Here is a 24,091-nt window from a genome sequence, read left to right as displayed (position 1 = left end):
ATTTACTGGGGCTTCCCTGATGGCTCAGTGGTAAAGAATCTGCCTGCCAATGCAAGAGATGTGGATTCGATCCCTGGGTAGAGAAGATCCCCTGGAGAAGGGAATAGCCACCCACTCCGGTATTTTTGCCTGGGAAATCCCATAGACAGAGGAACCTGGCAGGCTACAGTCCATGGGGTCGCAAAAAAGTCAGGCATGTCTTAGCAACTAAACAACAACAATATTTATTGAGCACTTATTAAATGCCAGATGCTGATTGATTTGTAGACCAACCCTCTATCAGGTGCTATTACTACCCTTATTTTACAGTTAAAAAAACTAAATCTCAGGTTAAAATAATTTGCCCAATGTGCCACAGATGCTAAGTGTCCAGATTAGAACCAATCTTCTTTGTCAATGTCTGCCTTTTTTCAAGTTCTGCCTTTTTTGTGACGTTTAATCACTGTTGTCCCTGCTGCTGTCAATAGTGAGAAGGAAATAACTGATTTAAGGAAATCTGCAACAACTTAAAAATGAGGTCCTTTTCAAGTCAGGCCTGACTTCTAGTCCTGCCTGGTTGACTCTCCTATGCAGAGGAATGTAGTGTGCCCGGGAATCACCAAACTAAGGCTTCACAGGGTTTGAAATCAGGAAGCCAAGGCATATGCCTAAAAGTTGAATAGATGCTCCTAACCTAAGCTCAGGCATTTCAGATACCTAAACCTCTTGAATGTCCATAACCTTTGGACAAATAAGGCATTACTAGTCTAAGGTACCCTTGACTTAAGAGTTATTAGCATGAGTAGAGAATCCAGACCTGCCTGTCTCATGATAAAACAAAAAAGGGGTTGGGAGGAATAAGAGGTTCCTGATCTTTCCAGGTTATACTCTTTCTGTCTGTCAGAACTTTGGGTATCTTCCAACACCTCATCTTCCAGAGGTTCCAGGGAGGAAGAGACGAGAACAATCAAGAAATATCCCTAAGGCCTTCCATCCCAGGCAAAGGATATACAGATTCTATGTATAATGCAAATGCGCACCTAGGGAAGGCACAATCTCCAAATCTCTGAGGACCCTGAACAAAGCCCTAAGGTTCTGGGAACACACTTTCCCATCTGTAAACTGAGCATGTTGAACTGCGTGCTCTCCAGAACCCTGCTGTGATGCTATGGGTCCTCTTCCACCGTAGGCGATGTTGGGAAGAAACAACGGGGAGTCCTCCAGGAAGAAGGATGAAGAAGAAGTTCAGAGCAGACACCGGTTAATCCCCCTGGGCAGGAAAATCTATGAATTCTACAATGCACCCATTGTGAAGTTCTGGTTCTACACTGTAAGCATCTTTCCTTTTCTCCTTTTTAATGGATGGCCAACAAAGAGCCAACGTCAGTTTCTCATGCACCTGGGTGGTTTCTTCTGCAAGTCATAATATAAGGACCACACAGGCAGGAATAACAGTCCTAAGACCTTGCTTTTTCCTATAGCTTTGCAAGATTTGTGGAGCTTGTGAGGCAGCTTCCACAGTTTCTATATTTCTCCTCCTTGCAGAAAATAAAGGAAATGGTAAAAGAGCTAACAGAAATAGAAATGAGATGAATATGAGTCAAGTCTAGAAGGGAAATAGAGGTCCTTTTACAAAATGCTTCCATGTCCTGGATGGATGAGTGCTGGATCAGAATTGCCTATTTTAGATGTCAATCCTGGTTTTAGGGGGACCGTTGGTGGGCTGAGCAGAGTGTTAGAAGGAAAACCACTAAAGATGGGGATCAGAAGTGTGTAATTACTCCCAATATAATACGTCATCAAACAACCTTTCTCGCTCTGACGCAAGCAACATGCAAACAAAACAGCAAAAAACATGTAAAGAAACCTACAATCACAGCAAATACTGTCCAGTGAGCATACCCTGCAAATATTTTCTGCCCACAAGATGAAAGATTATCCCTGAAATAGCCTCCTGATAGGGGAGAAACGGCCTGACTGCTAGTTTTCTGCCTCTGTTTTTCATGATATTTTAAGCTTAAGGTAAGTTTTGACCCAGGTCATTTCTGCTGCTCTCCAGCCACTGTGGAGTGGTGCCAGATGAAAAGTAGTGCATCTGCATTTTTGGCCTTTCTCACAACCAGCTACACACCAGTCACTTGAGTCAGCACCAGGATAATCCGAGTCTGAGGCCGAGATGACGCAAATGACTAGATGAGGTCCTTTTTGTGTGGTCCTGTGTGCTGACAGTCAATGATGACTTTAAGCCAGGCTTTCCCAGCCTCATCACTATTGACATTTGGGGGCAGAATAATTCTTTGTTAAGGAGGGCTGCCCTGTGCATTGTAACTTGCAGAGCAGCATCCTGGCCTCTGTCCACTAGGTGCCAGTAGCAGTCTCCAACCCCAAATGTGATAAACATACTGTCTGAGACATTGCTAGATGTCTCCTCTTGGGGTAAATGGCACATGTTGAAAATCACTGCTTTAAAGCATACCCTTAAAAGAGGATGAGAAATTATCAAAATATAAATAAAGTAAAAAGAAGTAAAAATTTTAATTTGTTAACATTAAAAAAAGAAAAATATTCTCCCCCTCCAAAAAAATAACTAAAGGATGCAAAAATCATTTCTATTTATATATTGCATGCAGATATTTGTTGTTTTCTGACAACCAGTGGCAAGCATGGACTTTGGAGTCAGACAGCCTAAGTAGAAATCCTGTCTGGGCCTCTCTATTATCGTGTGACCTTAAGCAATTTACTTTAACACTCTGTTCCCAATTTTCTTAAGATGAGGATAATAATAGTACCTGCTTTATAAGTATTGGTAAAGATTAAATGTGTTAAAATATGTAAAGCACTTAGAACAGTGCTTGGAACACATTAAGCATAAGATAAATGTAACTTGTTATTCCTAGGCTAGACCAATTGCAGAGCAACAGTGTTTTATTCATCTGTCCACTCAACAATGATAGACTATCATTTATTGAATACCTACTATGAGGCACTCTGCTAGGTGCTTTATATATACTTTTCCTAAACTAATAGTTTTATCAAGATAATGTTTTTTATTGTATTTTATGCCCAGGTCTGCCCTTTTTCTTATATTAGACTGCTTTAATTGTCTCAGCCTAGGTCAGAATTTGGCAAACCACGGCTCATGGGTCAAATCCAGCCCACTGCCCATTATTATGGCCCATGAGCTAAGAGTGTTTTTTACATTTTTAAAGAGTTTAAATAAAACCAATTGAAGATGAATTTGTCACACATGAAATTCACATGTAATTCATATGTCCATAGATAAAGTTTTACTGGGACACAACCCAACCCATTCATTTACCTATAATCTGGCTGCTTTTATGCTCCAACTGTTGAATTGGTCACTTGCAATAGAGACCATTTGACCCACAAAAACCTTAAACTATCTTAACTATCTGGCCCTTTATAGAAAATGTTTACAGATTCCTTTTCTAGAGCATAAAAGAAACCAATAGAAGTAGTAGTTTCAGGAATATCTATCACCTGTATAAATAGAGTACGTGATTCTTTTATCCTTCTGAGTCATCTTTTTTTTTCTTGTGTTCTGTATTAATTTTAACTTCCTTGATTTTTCTAGTTCCCTTCACATAGCTGAGGCAGTTTGTTAGCCACGAATATTTTTAGATCACAAATGCCCTGGCAATGGTTCTGAGCCTTATTCACATACTGGAATCACCTGGAGTGCTAAGAAAAAAAAAAACACCTGGGTTATATTTAATCTATATTTTAAGATTCGTGGGTTCTTTTTCCTGGAGATTCTAATGTTGTTGGTCTGGGGCACAGCCTAGACATCAGGATATTTCAAAGCTCCCAAGTGGTTGTAATGAGTAGCCAGGGATGAGAACCATTACTCTAGACAAAGGGCTGAGTTTTCAGCCTGGTATTTCTTAAACTTCCATGATGATAAAGGATTGTGTTAGAAATGCAAATTCCTGACCCTATCATAGCCCCACTAAATGAATCTCCAGGGAGGAGCCTGAGCGGCTATTTTCAGTTCTCAGGTGAGTCTTGTAGTCTGGGAAGCATAGGGCACACTGCTTTCCTTGTACAATATACTGCAAGTTGTGGGGCTACCTCTTTGAGAAGCGGGGGAGGGCATGTGTGCAGCTCCTTTCTTCATGGCTGACTGGATTACCCTCCACACACTCCTTAGACCGATGCTCCAGTTATGTCCAATTGTGTTTCCACAATGATTTCCAGAAATCCATGTGCACTGACAAAGCCCAGGCCTCAGGGAAGTAAATGGAGATGTAGAGTGGCAATCTTTGAAATCCCCAGAGATGCTGACCAGTAAAATACAGCTGTAAATCAAAGGGCCCATTTGCTTTTGTTTCTTGTCTGTAAGAGTAGTTCCCACCCCAATTTCCAAAAGTATCCCGTTCTACATTCCCAAGGTTCTGAAAGGTAAGGCACACCTCACTTCCACATAACGTGAGTTCCTGTCTTAGCAAGTTTCCAGAGAGCAGGTTGAGTCCTCTTCTGTTCCAGCTGGCTCCCAGACTGGCTTGTGTGAGAGCCTGTTCCTGGGGCCCAGTTGGAGAGGACACCAGTTCAAGGTACCAGTGGTGCCAGGTCAGAGGGCACCACTGTGCTCTGGGCTTTTCCAGCAGGAGCAGACTCCTTCATCTGCCAACAGCATGCAGCCCTTCCACACTCTTGTGGCAGTAGGAAAAGGCCCGGGAAGAAATGAGGAATGGCCAAGCCCCACCAGGGACCCCCAGGCAGCTTCAGCAGGCTTTGGTTGCTTACTTTTCATACTTTAGGAGTCATGCATCTAGGTTAATGGAAATTTTATAAAAATAATAAGTAAATAGATTCTTAAAGGATTCCCACTAACCTAAGAATCATAAGGTTATGTTTCTTTTCAAAATTATGGAATTCTACCCACAGCCTGTTAAAGCTTACAGGATATATACAAGTATGTATCTATATGAATATATATTCACACATACACCCACAACCATTAAACCATGTTCTGTTAGGGTAATGTGCAGCAAGGCCCCATGAATGTTAGCGAGTTCTAGGATAGGTTTTTTCCTAAGACAGCAGCCAGTCCTCTATTGTACCATTGAAACATATTCAAAGCCCTATTTTTGGAAGTCCATATTTTGAGAGTTGTCCCCAAATAGTATATTGCAGCTTGATATTGGAAAGGAAAGCATTGTAGAGTAGTTATGGTTTAAAAAATAGGCAGGAACTAAAAGAGAAGGTCCTGGAGGAAGCATAAGCTATGAGGTCAGTTTAAAAAAGAAAAAAGAACAGAGGTATGAATAATGAACAGGGGTAAAAAGGAAGGACTGAGGTAAGCAGAGGTAGAAGAATAGAAGTTTCTTGAAAATAGAGGTGCATAATAATATCAGCCACCATTCAGTGGGCTGCGTCAGGAGAGAGATGCATATTCCGGTCTCTCTGTCCTTGCAAAAGCTCTGCAGGGTCAGTTGCAAATATCTCCATTTCACAGAAGGAGGCCCAGGCAGGCGAAGTGATTTGCACAAAAAGATACAGCTGAGTGGAGGATTTTTAAATCCAAGTGTCACTGACTTTTCATCTACATTCCTTCCACCAAACATTAGTCCTTCTGCCAAACAAGTACACTGTACCTGTATTTACAGGACAGAGGCAGATTGAAGGAGTTATTTAAGTATTAAAATGAAGAGGTTCTGGAAGAATTGTGTGTGTGTCACTGGGCCTACTTATGACGAGAGAAGATAATGGTTTGGAAAGTTTTGCAATGAAGTAAGTAAAATGACAAAACCTGAGTGGTTAACAAGGCCCACCAGAAGCAGTGGAATTTGATCCAACAAGGAGAAAGAAGCAACTAAAAAGAGAAGGGTTTCAGGTCAGAAGGAGGCTGAGAGTATCTTTTAGCATTTAACCATTCAAGTCCTTTCCTTGCGTTTTGTAAAATACAGAACTCACAGGGACTAGAGAGTGGATGCCAATATATAATGGTAAACAAGAACCGTATAAAACAAATTACACCTTAAACACCATCCTATACTGTTTCACACTGAGTAGACAAGATTCTTTTCAGGTGAGGTTTTCATAGTGTGCTAATGATCTCAATGTGGGTGGGGCAGGAACTAAAGCGTGGTTATAAAGAGTAGTCCTTGGGCGGGGTGGGTGTACAGGAGTGAATCACGCAAGGAGAGAAGGAGCTCTGTTGACTCTTCAGCATCTGTTCAGCTGCCCTCTCACTTTCATACGTGATCTCCAACATGTATATGCATATGCCAGCCCTTCGAGAGATGAGAAATAGCTCTGTCTGTAAATCCATCAACATAACAAGGTCTCAGAAAATGTCTATGTCTTTTTTAGGATCTGTGTATTCGTTTTTAAAAAGGAAAGGGAAGGAGGGGGAAGAAAGAAAAAGGAAGATGAAAAAGAAGGGGAGACAAAAAAAGGGGGAAGGAAAAAACACAGAAAAAGAGAAAGGGGGAAGAAAAAAGAAAATGGGAAGAAAAAAGGAAAGGGAAGGAGGGAAAGTAAAGAGGAAGGGAAAAAAGAAGGAAAGGCGGAAGAGAAAAAAAGGGGGTAAGGAAAGAAGAAAACAGGTCCATTAGGAGAGAAAGCAGTGTTTTTCTAGCTCTGCAGGGCTGCCCGTACCTCTGTGTCCCCAGCCAGGCTGCATGTTTTTCCACCTTCTAAGCAGCCTCCAGGGCTCCAGAATCACCCTGTACCTCCAGAATTCTCAAGGTCTCAATCCTTTTGCCCACACCATTTCCTATTCTTTGCTAAGCTCTAAAGAGTGCAGATTTGAATTACTCACTCAGTTCCTATTCACAGCCCCTGAGGCCCCTAGAGTTAGCAAGTACAATACTCCACTTGAAGCCTCTCACTGCCCACCCTAGAATGAATTTTTTCCTCAGCCTCTTCTGTAAGAGCCTCGCCAGCCCTCCTACTCTCCACTCACTAGACATACCTGAGTCCTCCAGTGACAGTCACCAAACCTGAACCCTGAGGAGTATTCCTGGGACACATTGCCACTCAGCCCGTTCCATCAGGGTTCAGCCTCCAGTGTTCGTGCCTCGTGAGAATTAAATCTCACTCCAAGTCACAGTCAGCCTCGCAGACTCATTCTTTCCTATACATTGCTTGTCTTCTCTTGCTTTGATTCAAAGGAGAAACCAGGAAGGACTATCCTAGCTTGGATAGGACAGGAAAGTCGTGCCAGGGATGAGGTAAAACCCTCCCAGGGTACTGCCAAGCAAGCACATTAAGATAGAAGGGGGAATAAAAAGTAAACACAGAAGAGAATTAAAGTGGGGCTCCAGGGAAGTCTGGGCTATTTTTATGTTGTTTTCACCAATATACAAGTATAGCATGTGTCTGCCTTTCCTCCTCCTAGACATTTAATCTCCCTGGCATTCTTTAGGCAAAAATTCACTGTGCTGTCCTGGTTCAAGGACCCAAGCCTCATATCTAAGCAAGAGCAGTCCCTGAGAGAAGAGGTTCCCTTTTTAGCCAAGAAGACCCCAGAAATGGGGTAGTTGCAAAACAAAATGGTGCATCATGACACATTGGTACAAGCAGAATGTGGGGACCCGAGACATGCAAGGTTCAAAAGGAAGATTGAATATCAATTATTTCAGCTATTATGGTCTTTTAAAATTCTTTCGATAGTTGAGCACCTAGAAGTTCGTTTCATCATGAATAACTGGTCCTGCTTGCTGACCTTGCCGTGCCCTGCTGCACAGCGCCCTTGCCCAGGGGCAGGGCTCCCAGGTCTTCACAGCCAGAGACTGTATTGTGTTTCCTTACAGCTGGCGTACATCGGATACTTGATGCTGTTCAACTATATCGTGCTAGTGAAGATGGAGCGCTGGCCTTCTACCCAGGAATGGATCGTCATTTCCTATATTTTCACCCTGGGAATAGAAAAGATGAGAGAGGTAACCACTTTCCTAAAAGAAAACAGAGGAGAAAGACAGTGGTTAGTTTCCTCTGTGAATGGAGGGGAGTAAGGAAGGTTGGGGTCTAAATTAAGCCGGAAACAATTTCTCTAATGCTGCCACAGAAATAAGGGACTTGATTTCGACCACTACAGACAAACCTGGAAGGCTTCAGTGTGTGTTTATAAGATTGTCACTTCACGTATGCTTGGGATCTAATCTATATTTTCTGGAGCATCACTCTTGCCCCAAGAAACTTCCAGTTGTCTTCAACACTGTTTACATCTCTCTTTCCTCATCTTGATAAATATGACTTTAAAATTTTTTTCTACTTAAATTGTTTTTAATCTTTGAATTTTCCACTTTTAATTCCCATTGCAACCCCTTAATTTGACTCTTTTTGGACCCAGTCTACCAATACCTATGATTCTGCAAATGCATTTCAGCAGCTCCAGGAGGAACTATGCCTTCGTTAATTTATTCCCTGGCTTATTCCTTCTCAACATTTATTATCCCCCTGCTGGGCAATAGCCTCTCTACCAGCCCTCGGCAAAATGAGCACATTTCTTGTCCTTCAGGTTGAGGGTGTGGTTCTCTCTCTTCTCTCCCTCACCCCATCGCATTAAAGAAGCCATCAAAATGCCACCCTCTTGTGACGTACTTGAATTCAAGGCTAACCTTGGCCCATCAGATTCAGAGCCTTTATAATAAATGCGGTCAAGCAGTAGTCCACCAGAGGGCTCTGCAGCCCTGCCCAACAGGCTCCCAGAGCTGGTTCCCAAGTCCACAGGGATGGCAGGCTTGTGCAATGTGATTCCTCTGCATTTCCCCCTGAAACTAGTCAGCTGGAGAGGCTTTTTCTGGAAGAATTATTCCCTGTCAAGTCCACTGCATTCTCAAGAGCTCTACTTGCTGTACTATAGTCAGTGGGAAAATATATTGGGCTCCATAGAAAAAATAATTCTTACAAACCCACAAATTCACACTTGCCTTCATTACTGCTGCTTGCTGCTAAATTGCTTCAGTTGTTCCAACTCTTTGCGACCCCATGGACTATAGCCTGCCAGGCTCCTCTGTCCATGGGATTCTCCAGGTAAGAGTACTGGAGTGGGTTGCCATGCCTCCTTCAGGGGATCTTCTCAACCCAGGGATGTCTCCTGAATTGGCAGGTGGGTTCTTTACCACTAGCGCCATCTGGGAAATTCCTGCCTTCTTTACTAAGTCAGGTTAAAAGGGCCTTACTATCAAGGCTAAAATGTTCTCCAAGAAAAAGTAGGATCATTTTTAAAAATATGTATAAATAGTTAAGAGCCCTTCCCTTGGGTTTTTTAACTACCTTGGGATATTTAAATTCTAGCCATCACACCCCCATTTTGAGAGTCCCATTTTATAAGGAACAGGATTTTTGTTGTTGTTAATGGATTCCTGTCTACTCTCAGGCTTTCCCATTCATAATGCCTTCCACTTCCTGACCAGTGTTGTGTATTCCCCATTTGTAAACTGAAAACAGTAATAAATTCGCTGTGGTCTTTGTGTAGCTCTCTGAGAACTGAGGCTGCTACTGCTAAGGGCTCTGTTGCTGTGAAGTGCCAGCTCGCTGGCTTTGTGATTTAAAGCCTTAGATGCATTTTCCTTCCCCATGATAAGCAGAAAAGGGAAAGGCTAGAGCAGGGAGACTGGAATCTCTCCAGGGACTAAACTAGAAGAAGACAGGGAGCAGTCTGTACTCCACGGACTGTTCTGGAAGAAGCTGCCAAGCCGGCGGGATGCCAGGAATCTCCAGGCTGGCTATCCATTTCTCCAGAGGCGGCATATAACAGCAGGGAGGGCAGAGCCTGGAGCCCGGGGTCAGCAGGGGGTCAACCAAGAGCCCTTGTTTCCGAGGCAGCTGTGGGACGGGAGGCACTGACCACCTAAGTATCTGACCTTTTCCTCTCCAGCCCCGTGAGGTTGCCCCTCGCCCCACATGCTTGAATCCACTAAAGAAATCCTCAGGTGCCAAGGGTCCCGCCTAGAGCCGCCTCACAGTCAGCACGCAGGCCCTGCAGACCTCAGACACAAGAGCCTGGAAACAGGAAAAATCTGTAGGCTTCTACGCCTCCAGGGACCTACAAGGAGGGCTTTGTGGTTTCACGTTCTGCCAACCCCTTCCCGGCACCACATTCTTTTGCGCGGAGTCAGCCCAGCAAGCCGGGTGATCCCGTAACAGCACGTAACTGCTGCGCCACGCAGGTGCTCATCCTCCCACGGGGGCCTCCTCCGGCCACTTGTAAGGTAGATGACGCGGCTGTGAGGGCGTCCCTCTCCACAGCTGTGGAAACTAAGATTCGGGGATTGAGCAAAGTTTCTGCATCCCACAGCTATAAAAGAGAGCTTGGTCTTAAACCAGACTGACCCAGCCTTAGGCCCACCCTGCCTGTGGTTACAAACTGGGCTGCTCCTTGGATCCCAGGGATCCTAAGAGAGGTTTCACCTCATGCACTCTGCTTTTATCTGTTTCTATGTTGCAATTACACAAAGATACTTTCACTGTTTTTTAAAAAATGTTTTATTACAAACCTTAGGAGAGTGTGGGCCAAGGGTTAGAGAAACTATTAATTTAAGACATTCCCAAACGCCTTAGGACACCTATGGGAGAACACACACTGAGTGTGCCTCGTTAGGATGGATGGGGGATGGGGAGCCATCAGGACAACAACTGCAACAGGAATTCCTCAAGGGCTGGACAGTGACTCCAACCTGTAGTCAGCAGCAGGACCTGGGAACTTTTAGAAATGTAAATCGTCAGGCCCGGGATCAGGCATATTAAAGCAGAAACTCCAAGGGTGGGGCTCAGGGGACTGCTTTCACCAGCCCTCCAGGTGATTCCAATGCATTCTGAGGGCTAGGGGTTTAGGAATAAGGTACTAGAAGAATGAAGCTACCAGGTAGCTCCTGGTCTCTTGCTCAGCCTTTCAAGCTCCAGTCCTGACTTTCTGAGACCACCCTTCCTTACACTTCAGGCCAAGGCAAGCTACTAAAGTCATTATGAAGATTCAGATCAATAGCTGCAGATTAAACCTGTCCCATCTTTGCACTCCCTTCTTTGAGAGATCCTGAACTGGGAAAGGGGTGGGTCATAGCTTGAAGAGGTGGGAATCTCAGAGGTAAACACAAATGATTCATGAAGGTAGCCCTGCTCCGTAGCTTCACAAGGTTCCTCACACCCTGTGGTACAGAATGGGTGGCAACTCCTGCTATCCAGCTGTGTATTTCATAGAGTGTGGAGCAGCAAAAAGTCCCCTCTGGATTTAAGATAAATCAGAATACCACCCAGCAGTTAAGATATACAAGGGAGTGGATAGTTACTATGGAGTATCTGTGCAACAATCAGGCAGTCAACAACTATTTCTTGAGTGTCTCTTATGTAGCAGGCCCTAGGGAACAAAGCGTCTGTCCTCAAAGTTTATAGTTATAGATGAGAGGAGAGATCAAAGGATATTGAGAGGAATGCATGGATAGATGATAGATAGTTAGCTAGACCAGCATATATGTACACCCATACATACACATGTATGAGGAAGGTTTTCAACAAGTGAAAAAAATCTTCAAAACATAAATAGGATAATTGACTTGGGGATGTGGAGACCACTGCAAGGAGGGTGGTCAAGAAAGTTCTTCTAGGAGGGGGAAATATGAGTGGAGACCTTGAGTATAAGCAGTCACCAGACATGTAAAAATCAGGGAGAGGAAAATGCCCAACAGAAGGAACAAGTACAAATGTCCTGAATATAGAATGGATTTGTTATCTTAAGAGCAGAAGAGGGAGAATATGGTGGGATGTTAAATGAGGCCACCATAAGGAATTTGGATCTTTCTGTATTTGTAATGGAAACCATCAAAAGGCTTAAGTATTCAGTTATCACAATTTGCTCTCCTTTTGCTGTTATTCATCCATCTCTCATGTCTCTCTTTTTCTTCTAAATTGAGGCTTAATTCACCTGTAAGAAAATGAACAACTCATAAGGGTACAGCTTGCTGCATTTTTTACCTACCTATACTGCTGCTGCTGCTAAGTCACTTCAGTGGTGTCCGACTCTGTGCGACCCCATAGACGGCAGCCAACCAGGCTCCCCCGTCCCTGGGATTCTCCAGGCAAGAACACTGGAGTGGGTTGCCATTTCCTTCTCCAATGCATAGAAGTGAAAATTGAAAGTGAAGTCACTCAGTCGTGTCCGACTCTTTGTGACCCCATGGACTGCAGCCTACCAGGCTCCTCCATCCATGGGATTCTCCAGGCAAGAGTACTGGAGTGGGGTGCCATTGCCCTCTCTGTTACCTACCTATACAAGTGTGTAATCACCACCCAGATCATGGCTTAGGCTTTTAAAGGTCTTTCTGGGTGCTGCTCAGAGGCTGGCTAGGCAACAGTGATGGCCGGGATACCAGTTAGAAGGCTATCGCAGTCATCTGGGCGATGGGATGGGGCTTAGGAGAGGGGGAACAGCAGTGGAGGTAGTGCAAAGAGGTCCCACTAGTTTGTATTTGGAAATAGAGCTGATATGTTGATGCAGAGGACATGGGTGTGAAAGAGGGGAATGAAGGAATCCTCCTAAGTTAGTGGCCTGAGTAACTCAACATGGTGATACTGTTTACTGAGATGGAGAAGGATTTTGGAGATTTGCAGGGTATTAGGAATCAATAGGGAGAAGACGATGGCACCCCCTGCCCCCACTCCAGTACTCTTACCTGGAAAATTCCATGGATGGAGGAGCCTGGTAGGCTGCAGTCCATGGGATCACTGAGAGTCGGACACGACTGAGCGACTTCACTTTCACTTTTCACTTGCATGCATTGGAGAAGGAAATGGCAACCCACTCCAGTGTTCCTGCCTGGAGAATCCCAGGGGTGGTGGAGCCTGGTGGGCTGCCACCTATGGGGTCGCACAGAGTCGGACACGACTGAAGCGACTTAGCAGCAGCAGCAGCAGGAATCAATAATTTTATAGCAAAACTCTAATGTGTGTCTTAGAATTGTAAGGCATCCAAAAGGATCAAACTTACTGCTTATGTACAACTGAGCCAAGCTTAGGTCATCCAGAGACTCTTGAATAGATACAGGTAGACAAAGAAAAGCTACTAATGTCAGCTCACAGATCAAGCACTTTCCAACTGGGCTGAAAACACAGACAGAAATCAAACCTAACCTCACTCTCTTTCCTGACTTTTAGATTTTGATGTCAGAGCCAGGAAAGTTGCTACAAAAAGTGAAGGTGTGGTTGCAAGAGTACTGGAATGTCACAGACCTCATAGCCATCCTTCTGTTCTCTGTTGGAATGATTCTTCGTCTCCAAGACCAACCCTTCAGGAGTGATGGGAGGGTCATCTATTGTGTGAACATCATTTATTGGTACATTCGTCTATTAGACATCTTCGGCGTGAACAAGTATTTGGGCCCATATGTGATGATGATTGGAAAAATGGTAAGCAGGGTCCTCTGATTCCATGTTGTAAGTCCTCAGAGGAGGAGTGGTTATCATAGGAAGAGGGAAATCTTTCATTTGGGCCTACCATCCCTGTCTGAGATGGCCCTGGAGGTGTTTTATTTTTTAATTCCTTTCACGTGTTCAGAAGTTTGACTTCATCCATATACATAATTGGAGAATTCACTATCACTCACTCACTGACAAATAAACATCATCTATTTTGTGCCAGGCACCTGAGTGGGAATTGAGTATGTAAGGATCCTCATTCAGTGAGATAGATGATGAGAGAAAGAGGGTGGTAACTACCATATGGTGTGAGAATGCTGTAACAGAGATGTGTATGGAATGCCACAGGGACATAAGAGGTTGATCAGAGAAGGCTTCATGTGGACGTCACATTTTAGCTGGATATTGGAGAAGATATGGATATCCACTCTCAATGTTTAACCAATTTCTTTTTTCTTAATGAAGTTCTAGAAAAAAATGTCTTCTCTGTACACAGATGGAAGAAAAGCCAGTTTATTAAGATGAGATGAATTATGTTGAGTTTGAGTTGAACATTAAGCTCTGTCAATATATCACGTGTTTTGTTACATTACTGGAAAATGATGTGTTAAAAACTAGGTTCCAGAATGCTATTCCTACTTATTCTTAAAAAAAAAAAAAAAAAAAAAGAATCCCAAGTGCCAAGCTAATATGCTTCCCCACATATGGCTTTGGACTTGTTCCAGTATCCCTGGACCATACACTAATTTCTAGACTTTTCTCCATAAAGGCTGAGCCCTCACAGGACAGCAACAGTGTGAATCTGAAAATGCACCAGTAAATCAGCTCCCTCTCCAAACTCAGAAGAGGAGGAATCGGAACCTGATGCTCAGAAACTGGGTGCTTTTATCAGTTAAACCATACACCTCTTACAAAGAGAGGGAGAATTTGAATCTAAAAGGAAAAGGTTATGAGACCTTGAGCAATTTTTTAACAACTCTTTGAGATGCAGTTTACTCATTTCCAAGTAGTAATAATAAATGCAAATCTCATAAGGTTGCAGTGATAATTAGAAATAACACATGCTAAGTGGCAACTGTGTTTGATTCACAGTAGGAAGTTGATAAACTGTATTTTTTATCATTGTTAAACTACAATGGAAAAAACTGAGCATACTTATTTGCTCCATTCCTAATCCTTTTGAACAAAAGCTTGGTGTTTATAATACCAGCATTGTTTAGAGAGAATATCACAAAGCCTTGAGTTCAGTAGTGAAACTTGAATTCAGTAGTGAAAGCGAAAGTCACTCCGTCATGTCCGACTCTTTGCAACCGCATGGACTATACAGTCCGTGGAATTCTCCAGGCAAGAATGCTGGAGTGGGTAACCTTTCCCTTCTCCAGGGTATCTTCCCAACCCAGGGAGCGAACCCAGGTCTGCCACATTGCAGGCAGATTCTTTACCAGCTGAGCCACAAGGAAAGCCCAAGAATACTGAAGTGGGCAGCTTATTTATTTTTTAATTGGAGGATCATTAATGAATTCAGTAAGCTTAATTAACCTCCAATTTAAAAAAAAGCTTGAGTTACTTACCCAAAACTGAATCCCAATCCCTTTGAGAGGTTTTTGACTAGAAAACAAATCTATCTTATTATATAACATTACCTCTTCTATCATTGTACTCTAGTATTGAATTTGAGATGGTGGTGAAAATGTCCACATCTAAAAGCAGAATCTCCACCTAGTCTATGGGAGAGGTTTAGGAGACAGGATCTGTTAGTTCTCCACACAATTTATATATAACAATGTGTAGATGTATGAATTTTCTGGACAGAGGGGAAAAGGTTCTATGAGACTGTCAAATATATTTTCGAATGTACCCAGTGAAAGTGAAGAAAGAACAGCTGCAAAATTAAGCCAAGTTTTCTCAACCTTGACACTGTTGCTACTTTGGACTAGATAATTCTTTGTTGGGGTGGGGTGGGCTGTCCTGTGCATCATAGGGTGTTTAGCAGCATCCTTGGCCTCTACCCACTGGGTGTCAGTGATATGTGTGTGCATGACCACATGCACATGTGTGTATGCACATATACACATATAACAACATTTCCAGATATTGCTATATGTTCCCTGCAGAGCAAGTTGCCTTCTGTTGAGAACCACTGTGTTATGCAAATACATTATCTAATGGGTTGTTGTTCCTAATTGATCATTACCTTATTTCAGTAAATAAAATTAGGAAGGACTCAAACCAGGCATATTACTTTTAAGAGGTTGGGTCACATTTAAATACTTGAAATAATTAAAGTCACTCTAATGCCCCACGTCCATTTTAAAATTCATCTCTATATTTTTAATAATGACATAATTATTTCCCCAGTTTTGATAAGAATGAAACCTTACCGTGGAGTGAGCAAGAGAGATGTACTGCATTTTTCTACATTCTAACTTATTCTTAACTAGTTAGTGAAATCATTCATAAGTAGAAAATGAGTATATTTGGGGACTTTGTTGTCTTTCTAGGGCTTTTAAGATAATTAGTTCAGTATTTGAGCCACTGATCCAGAAGATAGGTAAACTATGCCTATAGAATTATCAGTGAGCCAGGTGGACTGCCAGAGTAGAAGTGAAATATGCCTAGATGTGATTATTCCAAAAGCCCCTATTTAATATTAAACAGTGAAGTAACTTACCTGGTCCAGGCACAACTGAAGGCAGCTAAGGTACTTGGACTCAATACTGGTTAAGTATGTTTCCAACTGATCTTCAGCTCTAGAATAACTTAATAGAATTCTAACCTCTTCTCCTTCATATTCCACTTCTCAGTGGTTCTCTAAGCCTAGTACTAAGTTATACCACTTATGTAATGTGGATAAAAATAACATAAATAGGTATCATTTACTATGCACCAAATACCATGTCAGACATGTCAATCATCATTACAACCCCATGACATAGGCTTTAGTTTATTCATCTCACAATTGAACAGACTAAAACTGAGCAAGAAACAAAGGCTTCAAACTCCTCTCTCACTCCACAGCGTGACCTTTTTTCAATTCTAATAATACATTAACTTTTACCAAGAACTACCCACATTGTTTCACACCTTATATCATTTAATCCTTACAAAAATAATATGCATCATTACTGTTATGATTGTTATCCCTACTTTACAAATTAAAGGAAAAAAACCAAGACCAAGCAACATGCCCAAGATCACCTAGTTGTTTTTGCTAGCAGGGCCAAGGCGAGAACTCAGGTATTCTGACGCCTGAGGACACATGCTTAACTACTGCAGTATATGCTGTCCTCTATACAACCCAACCGAAGGATGTTTAAAAGAATGAGAGACAATCAGCACTCTTCATATTGAACCAATTTGACAATTTTGGTTTAAAAGCAGAAGCCAGACCCCAGTTCTGACAATGTCTTGTTTCTGCAGTTCACTCCAACAGATATCAGTATTTATATGGAAGTTATGACGCCTTTGAAATATGTGAAGTTGAGTGTTTGGGAACAGTGTTTGTTTGATTGTTTTGACCCTTTGAATAGGTATTACGATCAAGCTGAATGGAAACAGTCCTGAGAAATTAGATTAGAACAGTTGCTGTATTTACTGGCTGAATTTTCTTGGATCAAACTAGGTCCTAAATCTCATAAGTAAACACCTTCCTCTCCCCACCCACCTTTTAATCAGTCTAAATAAACATAACAGAAAGGACCCCTTTGTGCTTTTTCATTAATAGAACTTTTTGTAAATAAATGATGAAAGAATTTTGCAAGATAAGAGAGAGAGGGGATGAGAAACGGACCCACGTTTCCTATAAAACTGCTGACTCTCATTTTAAGAGAATTCTGAGGCTACTAAGTTGTGAAAAGAATAGCATATATTTTTAAGGACAGTGAACAGATATGAATGAACATCAAATTTTGAGATATTTAATTTCAAAGTCAGACAGTACTTGAGAGATTTTGAAGTTGCCTTGCAAGTTGATTAATTAACCTAAAATGTATTGAGCCCCTAGTGTCCTAGGCCTACAGGAAGGCTGTAATGTTTTAATTCCAGTAACTGGCACCATGGAATGTATCCTTGCAAAATGAAATTTAAAACTAATTTAAAGCCTTCATTGCCACTGATAAAATTATCATCGGTCTTTCTTTGTGAAGGGGCATTCCTTCAGGAAATTTGATATCCAAAGGAAAACAGTCTTTTGTATTAGGTGGTTTTATGCAAGGAATAGAAACCAATCTCCTACTAACTTAAACCCATGAGGGATGACTTGATTTACAGCAGGATGGAAGCTACTGCACCCAGGCCCCCAACCACCATCACAACCCAGTCTCCTTCCCTGGAATACCTGCTTCATTCACTCTGATCTGTTTCCCTAGGGGGAAACAGCCTTAGACACCCTGAATTCACTTTATTACAGAGAGAGCAAGGGAACTTCTCTCCCTACTTCAGTTAAAAAAAAATCCAAAGAAAGATTCTGGTTGGCCTGTCTTGTGTCACATCCCTACCTCCTGTCACTGTTGCCAGACAGCAAGTTACCATGATTAACCCAGCCTGGAAAAGACACCTACCTTTAGGGCCAAAATGGGTGGGAAAAACAAACAAACAGTTTCTGAAAGAAGGAGGCAATGGGTTCTGGCCAGGCAAAATAATAGTTTTTGCATCCTCATCTATTTTCGGTGATAAAAGGAAAGTAATTTGGCATATGAGAAACAGATCCCAGATAACATGTATCATGAAAACAAGCAAAAAAGAAAGAAAGAAAGAGGAACAAGAGATAGCATTGTACTTGAATGGAGTCAAATACAAGTCAAGAATTTTAATGAACATGTCAAGATGAAAATCCAGCATTTCAACAGCAAGCACAGAAGTAGGCCATTAGGCTACCTGATTCTAATTCCTACAAAAAACACCCTCTGTAATTGATAGGATATAATGCAGAAGAAAGAGCAGAAAGAGTGGTTCTCTGAGAGACTGGTTTGTGGTAGAAAACTGTGCAATGAGGTGGGGCCACAAGAATAAGGCAGTTTAAGATGGATATTTGGGTTGTCTGAGTCTTGTTTACAAATAAGTATTCTCTTGGGCTTTTCAGCTCTTGATAAGCCTTTCAGAATTTGGAGAATTTACAGCATGGCAATAGTTGTCAAAATAGTTCAGCTATCCCAGTTCCAACTTTGCTAAGAAGAAAGAGACCCAGCAAGGACATTTGTCTTTCCCAGGAGCAGAAAACATGTTAGCGCTACATTCACAGGCTCCAGCTTCTGTGTCACATGACTCTCATGCCTAGTCACGACTAGGTCCCACAGAAAACAATGGAAGATGAAGGGGTTCTATTGTACATGTGCTTTTTCTTTTTAAATGATTTTCTTAGTAATTGTAAAGAGTTGTTGGACATTGGTTTCAGTAGACCAACTGGTTACCTGATCACAGCTGCCTGTCTCAACATCCCTTATCAGCGGTCTCAAAAGTGAACCAAGTTTTCCATCAGTGTCAGCATCACAGGAATACTCAGTCATTCTGTTTTTCATGTGTTTCTCCCTCTGCTTCCCCCTGCTTCCAGATGATAGACATGATGTACTTTGTCATCATTATGCTGGTGGTGCTCATGAGTTTTGGGGTCGCCAGGCAAGCCATTCTCTTTCCCAATGAGGAGCCATCATGGAAGCTGGCCAAGAACATCTTCTACATGCCCTACTGGATGATTTATGGGGAAGTGTTTGCGGACCAGATAGACCGTAAGCAAGTTTATGATTCTCATACACCAAAGTCAGGTATTTAACTTTAATTGGGTCATATCTTTTCCAAGTTCATTTGTTTGTTCTCAATAAATGGCTCAAGATAGAGGACTGATTCCTAGCTTGCTATCTTGGAGGAAAAAAAAAAAAAACAATTATAGAAGGTGAATATACAATTTTAGCAAAGTAGTCCTCGGGTGTTTTTTCAGGTATGTCCTTCCTGTGACATCTGGTGTGCCAAATTTGACCAAGAATGGACCATTTTAAAAGATCTAAATTCCTTGGGGATTCAAAATCCTGGGGGCCATGTGTTGAATATTTCAGTATTAAAAGTATATTATATCATTACTCCCCATCCCTATCCTAGCCTTTAAAAAATAAATTCCTTGGGTTTGACTTCAGGACAAATAAACAATTCTCAATTTCACCATCAGAATTCAAGAGTGAGGGCAAACAGCTGCGTGGTGTTTTCCTTGCACTGGAAACTATTCTCCAGCTCCTTTCCCCACTGTCTTAAATTATGTGCTATTGAGACTCAAAAGAAGCTAGTATTCATTGCCTGGAAGTATGGAAAATGCCTTAGGTTATAAACTGAGTTGCTTGCTTATAAATGCCAGAAAAAAAAAAATGGTATCTATATCATGAAGTGACTCATTGTGGGGAGTGAGTGCCAGCAGGCCCCCGATGCTTTATGCCCTAATAGATGCTGATTCTCTGTAATAAACACCCTTCTTATACAGAGCTTGAAGATAGTTGTATCCTATGAGTCTGTTCCAGCATTTTATTTGGACCAAATGTCAGGGCACACCAAGCATTGGGAAATTATTTGGGAAGAAACTTCAGAAAAGAAATATCTTTCATTGTGGAGGAGTTGAATCCCAGGAGCAACCATTTCTCATTTTCCCTGAGGAGTTTAGCTCTAGAAATAACATCCTTCCACCATTGTTGAATTAACATTTTTCTAACATTTTTTGCTGACAGGCCAGCCATCTGAGCTCTGGACTGTGGACACGGATTACAGTTATATAACTAGATAGTATAGCTTATTAAGAACAGGAGCAAAAACTAGTCGGCATCCCCCAACACCCACCCCTGCCAGTTTTAGGTAGGACTAAGACTAGGGAAATAAGGACAAATGACCTAAAAGTGTGAGTCCTACAGGCCTGTGAAGAGTATGTGTACAGTAGCCACAGAACACACTAATCTGTCATTTTCCCTTCCATGATGAGTTTTGAACAAATACTCTTTTCTTCTCAAAATGAGTTATCTGAGGCAAGAAGGTATTTTTGCAACACCTAATTGGAACAAATACCCATTTCATGAGACTTAGCCAACTCACTGAGCAAAAATTCTAACTCCATCTCCCAGTTGGAATATCTTTGACAATGTGCAGCCTTCACCAAGACAGCTTTCCAGGGACTGGGGAAAACTCTTTTGAATTCATTCTTTCAAATGGTCCCTGAAGGCAACATAACACTCGAAAGCCCACCTGTGATCATTCTTCTCAGCAATTAAATGTACTATTTTTCCCCAACAATTTGCTTTTCCACTTACATTATTTTGCTTTTCCTATCTCTCCTTTCTTCCCCTATGAGATTAAGCCGCATAGGTCTGTTGACAATGACATTTTGGGATGGGAGAAAGAGGGAGGTTGTAGGTGTGCTTTATGAGTGGGATTCTGTCCGTCCGTCTACAAGTGGCCATTTATTGATGTTGTACTATGAACGCAGCCTAGTGCAACAAACACCACCATTTGGCTGAATCAGAGGATCTATTGTTATTTTAAAGAAGGGCTGATTGTAGTTTAGAACTTGCAAAAACCCTGGAGATGGAAGTGTGGTGTTTTGTGTGAGTGAAGTATGAAAATAGATGTGCCACGTTGTTGAGTAGACCTGTGATGTGTGTGAGAATAAATTTCTACCCCGTATCCTACATACCCCAGTATGTAGCCAACCCAGCCTTGGATGGATGCAACCTTCATGACTCCCTTCCCCCAACCACTTACCTTCCATTTTGATGTTCTGAAATTGGCTACAGTAGTAGCCACTGTTCTAAGCTAAATCAGCCAGTTTATTGTCTAGAGTGCTAAGGAGTATTTGTCCTTTCTCAAATGGGTATAGAAAGTGAAAGTGAAGTCGCTCAGTCATGTCCGACTCTCTGCAACCCCATGGACTATATTTATAGCCCACCAGGCTCCTCCATCCATGGGATTCTCCAGGCAGGAATACTGGAGTCAGGTTGCCATGTCCTTCTCCAGGGGATCTTCCTGACCCAGGGATCAAACCCGGGTCTCCCACATTGCAGGCAGACGCTTTACCCTCTGAGCCACCAGGGTATAGAAGGCTGCCCCCAAATCTGTCATTAAATTTGGCCTGTGTCATTGAATATCCCTGTCCTCTAAATGATTCAATTTCCATGTTGTGGCACTGAGTGGGCCCAAGGGAGATTGGGTGACAGCCCCACCCTTTCATTCAGAACTGCCCAGGAGACTCGGTACCGAGCTGTTTGAGAAAGGTACAAATCGTTTATGCTGCCCTGTGGTGTCTTGCCTCTTTTCTGTGCCATGTCCAGGTTGGTTTGTGAAGCATGTGTTCAGGCTAATTGGATCTCATATCCACCTAGACTGCCAGGGTCCACCAGCCCCATCCTGTGGACGTGCCCTGTGGGGGCCTCTCCAAGCACTGCTCATTCTTGCACACCTTTTCAGAGGGACGCATTTGTAACATAATGCACGCGCTCCATATCTAACTCTTTTTGTTTTTAGCTGCAAAAGTGCTGAAGCCTTTTCATATTGCAGAAATAATCTTTCTTAATTGGAATGAATGTATTATATGTGATTGTATAATGGGGGCCGCAGGGTGGTGGGGAGGTTATTAACATTTGTCCCACACCTCAGAAGGGAGGACAACTTTAAATGCCCTCACTTCTGGGAAACAGTGTTACCCAACTATAGATTTTTAAAATACATTTCATTTTTTTCTTGTAGTTTTTCCTAAACCCAGAGAATATCAATAAGGCCAAAAAAAAAGCTAGAATGAAACTTCTAAGGTTACTTTCCAAATGTGCTCAAAGATTAAAAGGGAAAAGAGGGGAAAAAAAAAAAAGAGTGTAAATTCCCAAAATGACTTTTCACCTCTGAGCCAGGTTGGATGAACACAAATGATAGTCCAGCCTTAATCTCAGTTTATCTTTAGCAGCTGAAACATTTGCTTTGGTGTTGAGAGCAGAAGTGAGTGTTAAAACATGATTGGAAACAGCAGATAATAAAACTCAGGAAAGGAGAGTGACAATCTGCTCTGTCTAGACAGCTTTGCCAAACACCCTGATTAACTGATGGGGGTTGAACTTGCCATCATTGTCTGATTGGTTGGTTCCTGGTTGTTTCTTTTTTTTTTTTTAATAGCCCCAAAGCACCTCAGGTGTCTATGTTATATATACCAGCTCTCTAAGACCCAATCTATGGGCTACCATGCGGGAATTTGGTTGCTAAAAGTGTTGCTACCGAATGATGGCATCCTTCTGGGGCTCTCATCAAATGAACCCTGTTGCATGGCTTCTGAGAGCTGGTCAGGATCCCACTGGAGCCTGAGGGGAAAAAAGCCACTTAAGAGAAGAGAAGGTACAGAATAAATTTTCAGCACATTCACTCCAAGGCTGGGGCAAAACTAAAATTAGACGGATTCTAGCCATCTGAGAAATCTAGTTTTACGTTTTGGTGTGTGAGGTGCTTGGAAATACACCTTGATTGGTAGAGAAAATGGGGTGTCTCTGGCTTCCTCAAGTCTCTGAATGAAGGAGACTTCCCGTTATTTACAGGGCGTCCTTGTGCTGCGTGCTGTACACACAGATTCTCCAGGCTGTACCCGGGCAGGGGGAAAATGAATCATGCTCTTGAATGCATTAAATCAGCATCTAAATTTAGTCCTTCTTTCTGTCTCTCTGAGTATTTTCACAAGTTTGGTTAGTAATGTGAAAGCAGAATGTCCAAAACTTACTTTCTACCATGACAACTTATTATTTGGTCGTTTCTAGTCACCCTAAATTAACTATCCAACCTACTTAGTGCATAGATCACATTTTTTTTCTTTTATTGCCTAAGGCCTTTCCATCTGAAATTAATAGGTTATCTGGAGTAGGAGGGATTTTTGTGCTGTCATTTTGATTTGGTTTTGCTCATTTACTTATTTACTATTACAAACAAACAAACCTCTGTAGGCTTGTGGTCTGTGTGATGTTGACTGGATTTAAAGTGTTGCTTTTGTCATGAAACAAGGAGCGTGCATACGCATGTACAGTTCAAACATTCTCCTGTATTACTTTTCTGTCTCAAATTATTTGTTGCTCATTTCAGGTGTGGAAATTAGGATAGCACAAGGCCAGTCTCTAAAATATGCCTGCTGTGGTGAAGCTTAGAACAGCAAGAACAGAGAGGGTGGCTATTGTTAAAAGTTTCACTCCAGTTCTGGAAACTCTGTGCATCTGTTTGGTATTCGGGACTGACCTTCACTAATGAATTCAGAGCACACTAATGCCTGACAGCTATAGCATGGGGAGTGTTGCCTGACCAAAGATAGAATTTTGGAAAAGACAAACTTGAGCCAAAGCCAACTTTTGGGAAAGGGGGGAATTGTTTTGCTGGGTTTTGCTTTTGCAAATTGCTAAGGAAGCAAGCCAATATGAGGCACCACCCCCATTTTCTGTCCCTGAAAGTCATCTTACACTCCAGAGACTCCCCACCCAACTTATTTACTAATACAAACTGAGGCTTAGCAGCCTTACAAACAGCAGAACTATCTGCAGACAGGCCATTGTGATGAAATTCAGTTCACATTATGACCAGCATTTGTTCCACTGTCATCAGACTGATTTTAGCCTTTGCTCACAGCTCAGGCTCCATTTTTAATTTGTTCATTCTTCATTCAATGGAATCCATTGAATCCATTCAATGGATATTTATTTTATTCCTACTGTGAACTGAACATCTAGATACAGCAATGCGTATGACAGAG

General features: G+C 42.1%; 1 protein-coding gene and 1 long non-coding RNA gene across 5 annotated transcripts in view; one reads left to right on the top strand and one right to left on the bottom strand.

The window, feature by feature from the left end:
• The window catches only part of TRPM3 (transient receptor potential cation channel subfamily M member 3), a 299,435-nt gene that overhangs the window by 217,420 nt on the left and 57,924 nt on the right, over positions 1 to 24,091 (top strand). The window contains exons 17-20 of the mRNA XM_055578293.1: positions 1,169 to 1,309; positions 7,761 to 7,889; positions 13,099 to 13,350; positions 18,908 to 19,082. Coding sequence (XP_055434268.1) covers positions 1,169 to 1,309; positions 7,761 to 7,889; positions 13,099 to 13,350; positions 18,908 to 19,082 — 697 coding nt within the window. The remainder of the gene's footprint in view (positions 1 to 1,168; positions 1,310 to 7,760; positions 7,890 to 13,098; positions 13,351 to 18,907; positions 19,083 to 24,091) is intronic.
• Positions 7,259 to 10,162, bottom strand: LOC129650107 (uncharacterized). 4 transcript variants are annotated; one of them, XR_008713591.1, is made up of 2 exons: positions 10,002 to 10,162; positions 7,259 to 7,901 (listed from the first exon to the last, which is right to left on the bottom strand). It is a non-coding gene; the product is annotated as an uncharacterized LOC129650107 (long non-coding RNA). The 4 variants fall into 4 exon arrangements; XR_008713589.1 differs by having other exon boundaries at positions 7,259 to 7,865; XR_008713590.1 differs by lacking the exon at positions 10,002 to 10,162 and adding an exon at positions 9,816 to 9,972 and having other exon boundaries at positions 7,259 to 7,865.

Source organism: Bubalus kerabau, chromosome 4 (assembly GCF_029407905.1).
Source record: "Bubalus kerabau isolate K-KA32 ecotype Philippines breed swamp buffalo chromosome 4, PCC_UOA_SB_1v2, whole genome shotgun sequence".
NCBI classification, from domain to species: Eukaryota; Metazoa; Chordata; class Mammalia; order Artiodactyla; family Bovidae; genus Bubalus; species Bubalus kerabau.
This window is presented reverse-complemented; position numbering and strand designations above follow the sequence as displayed.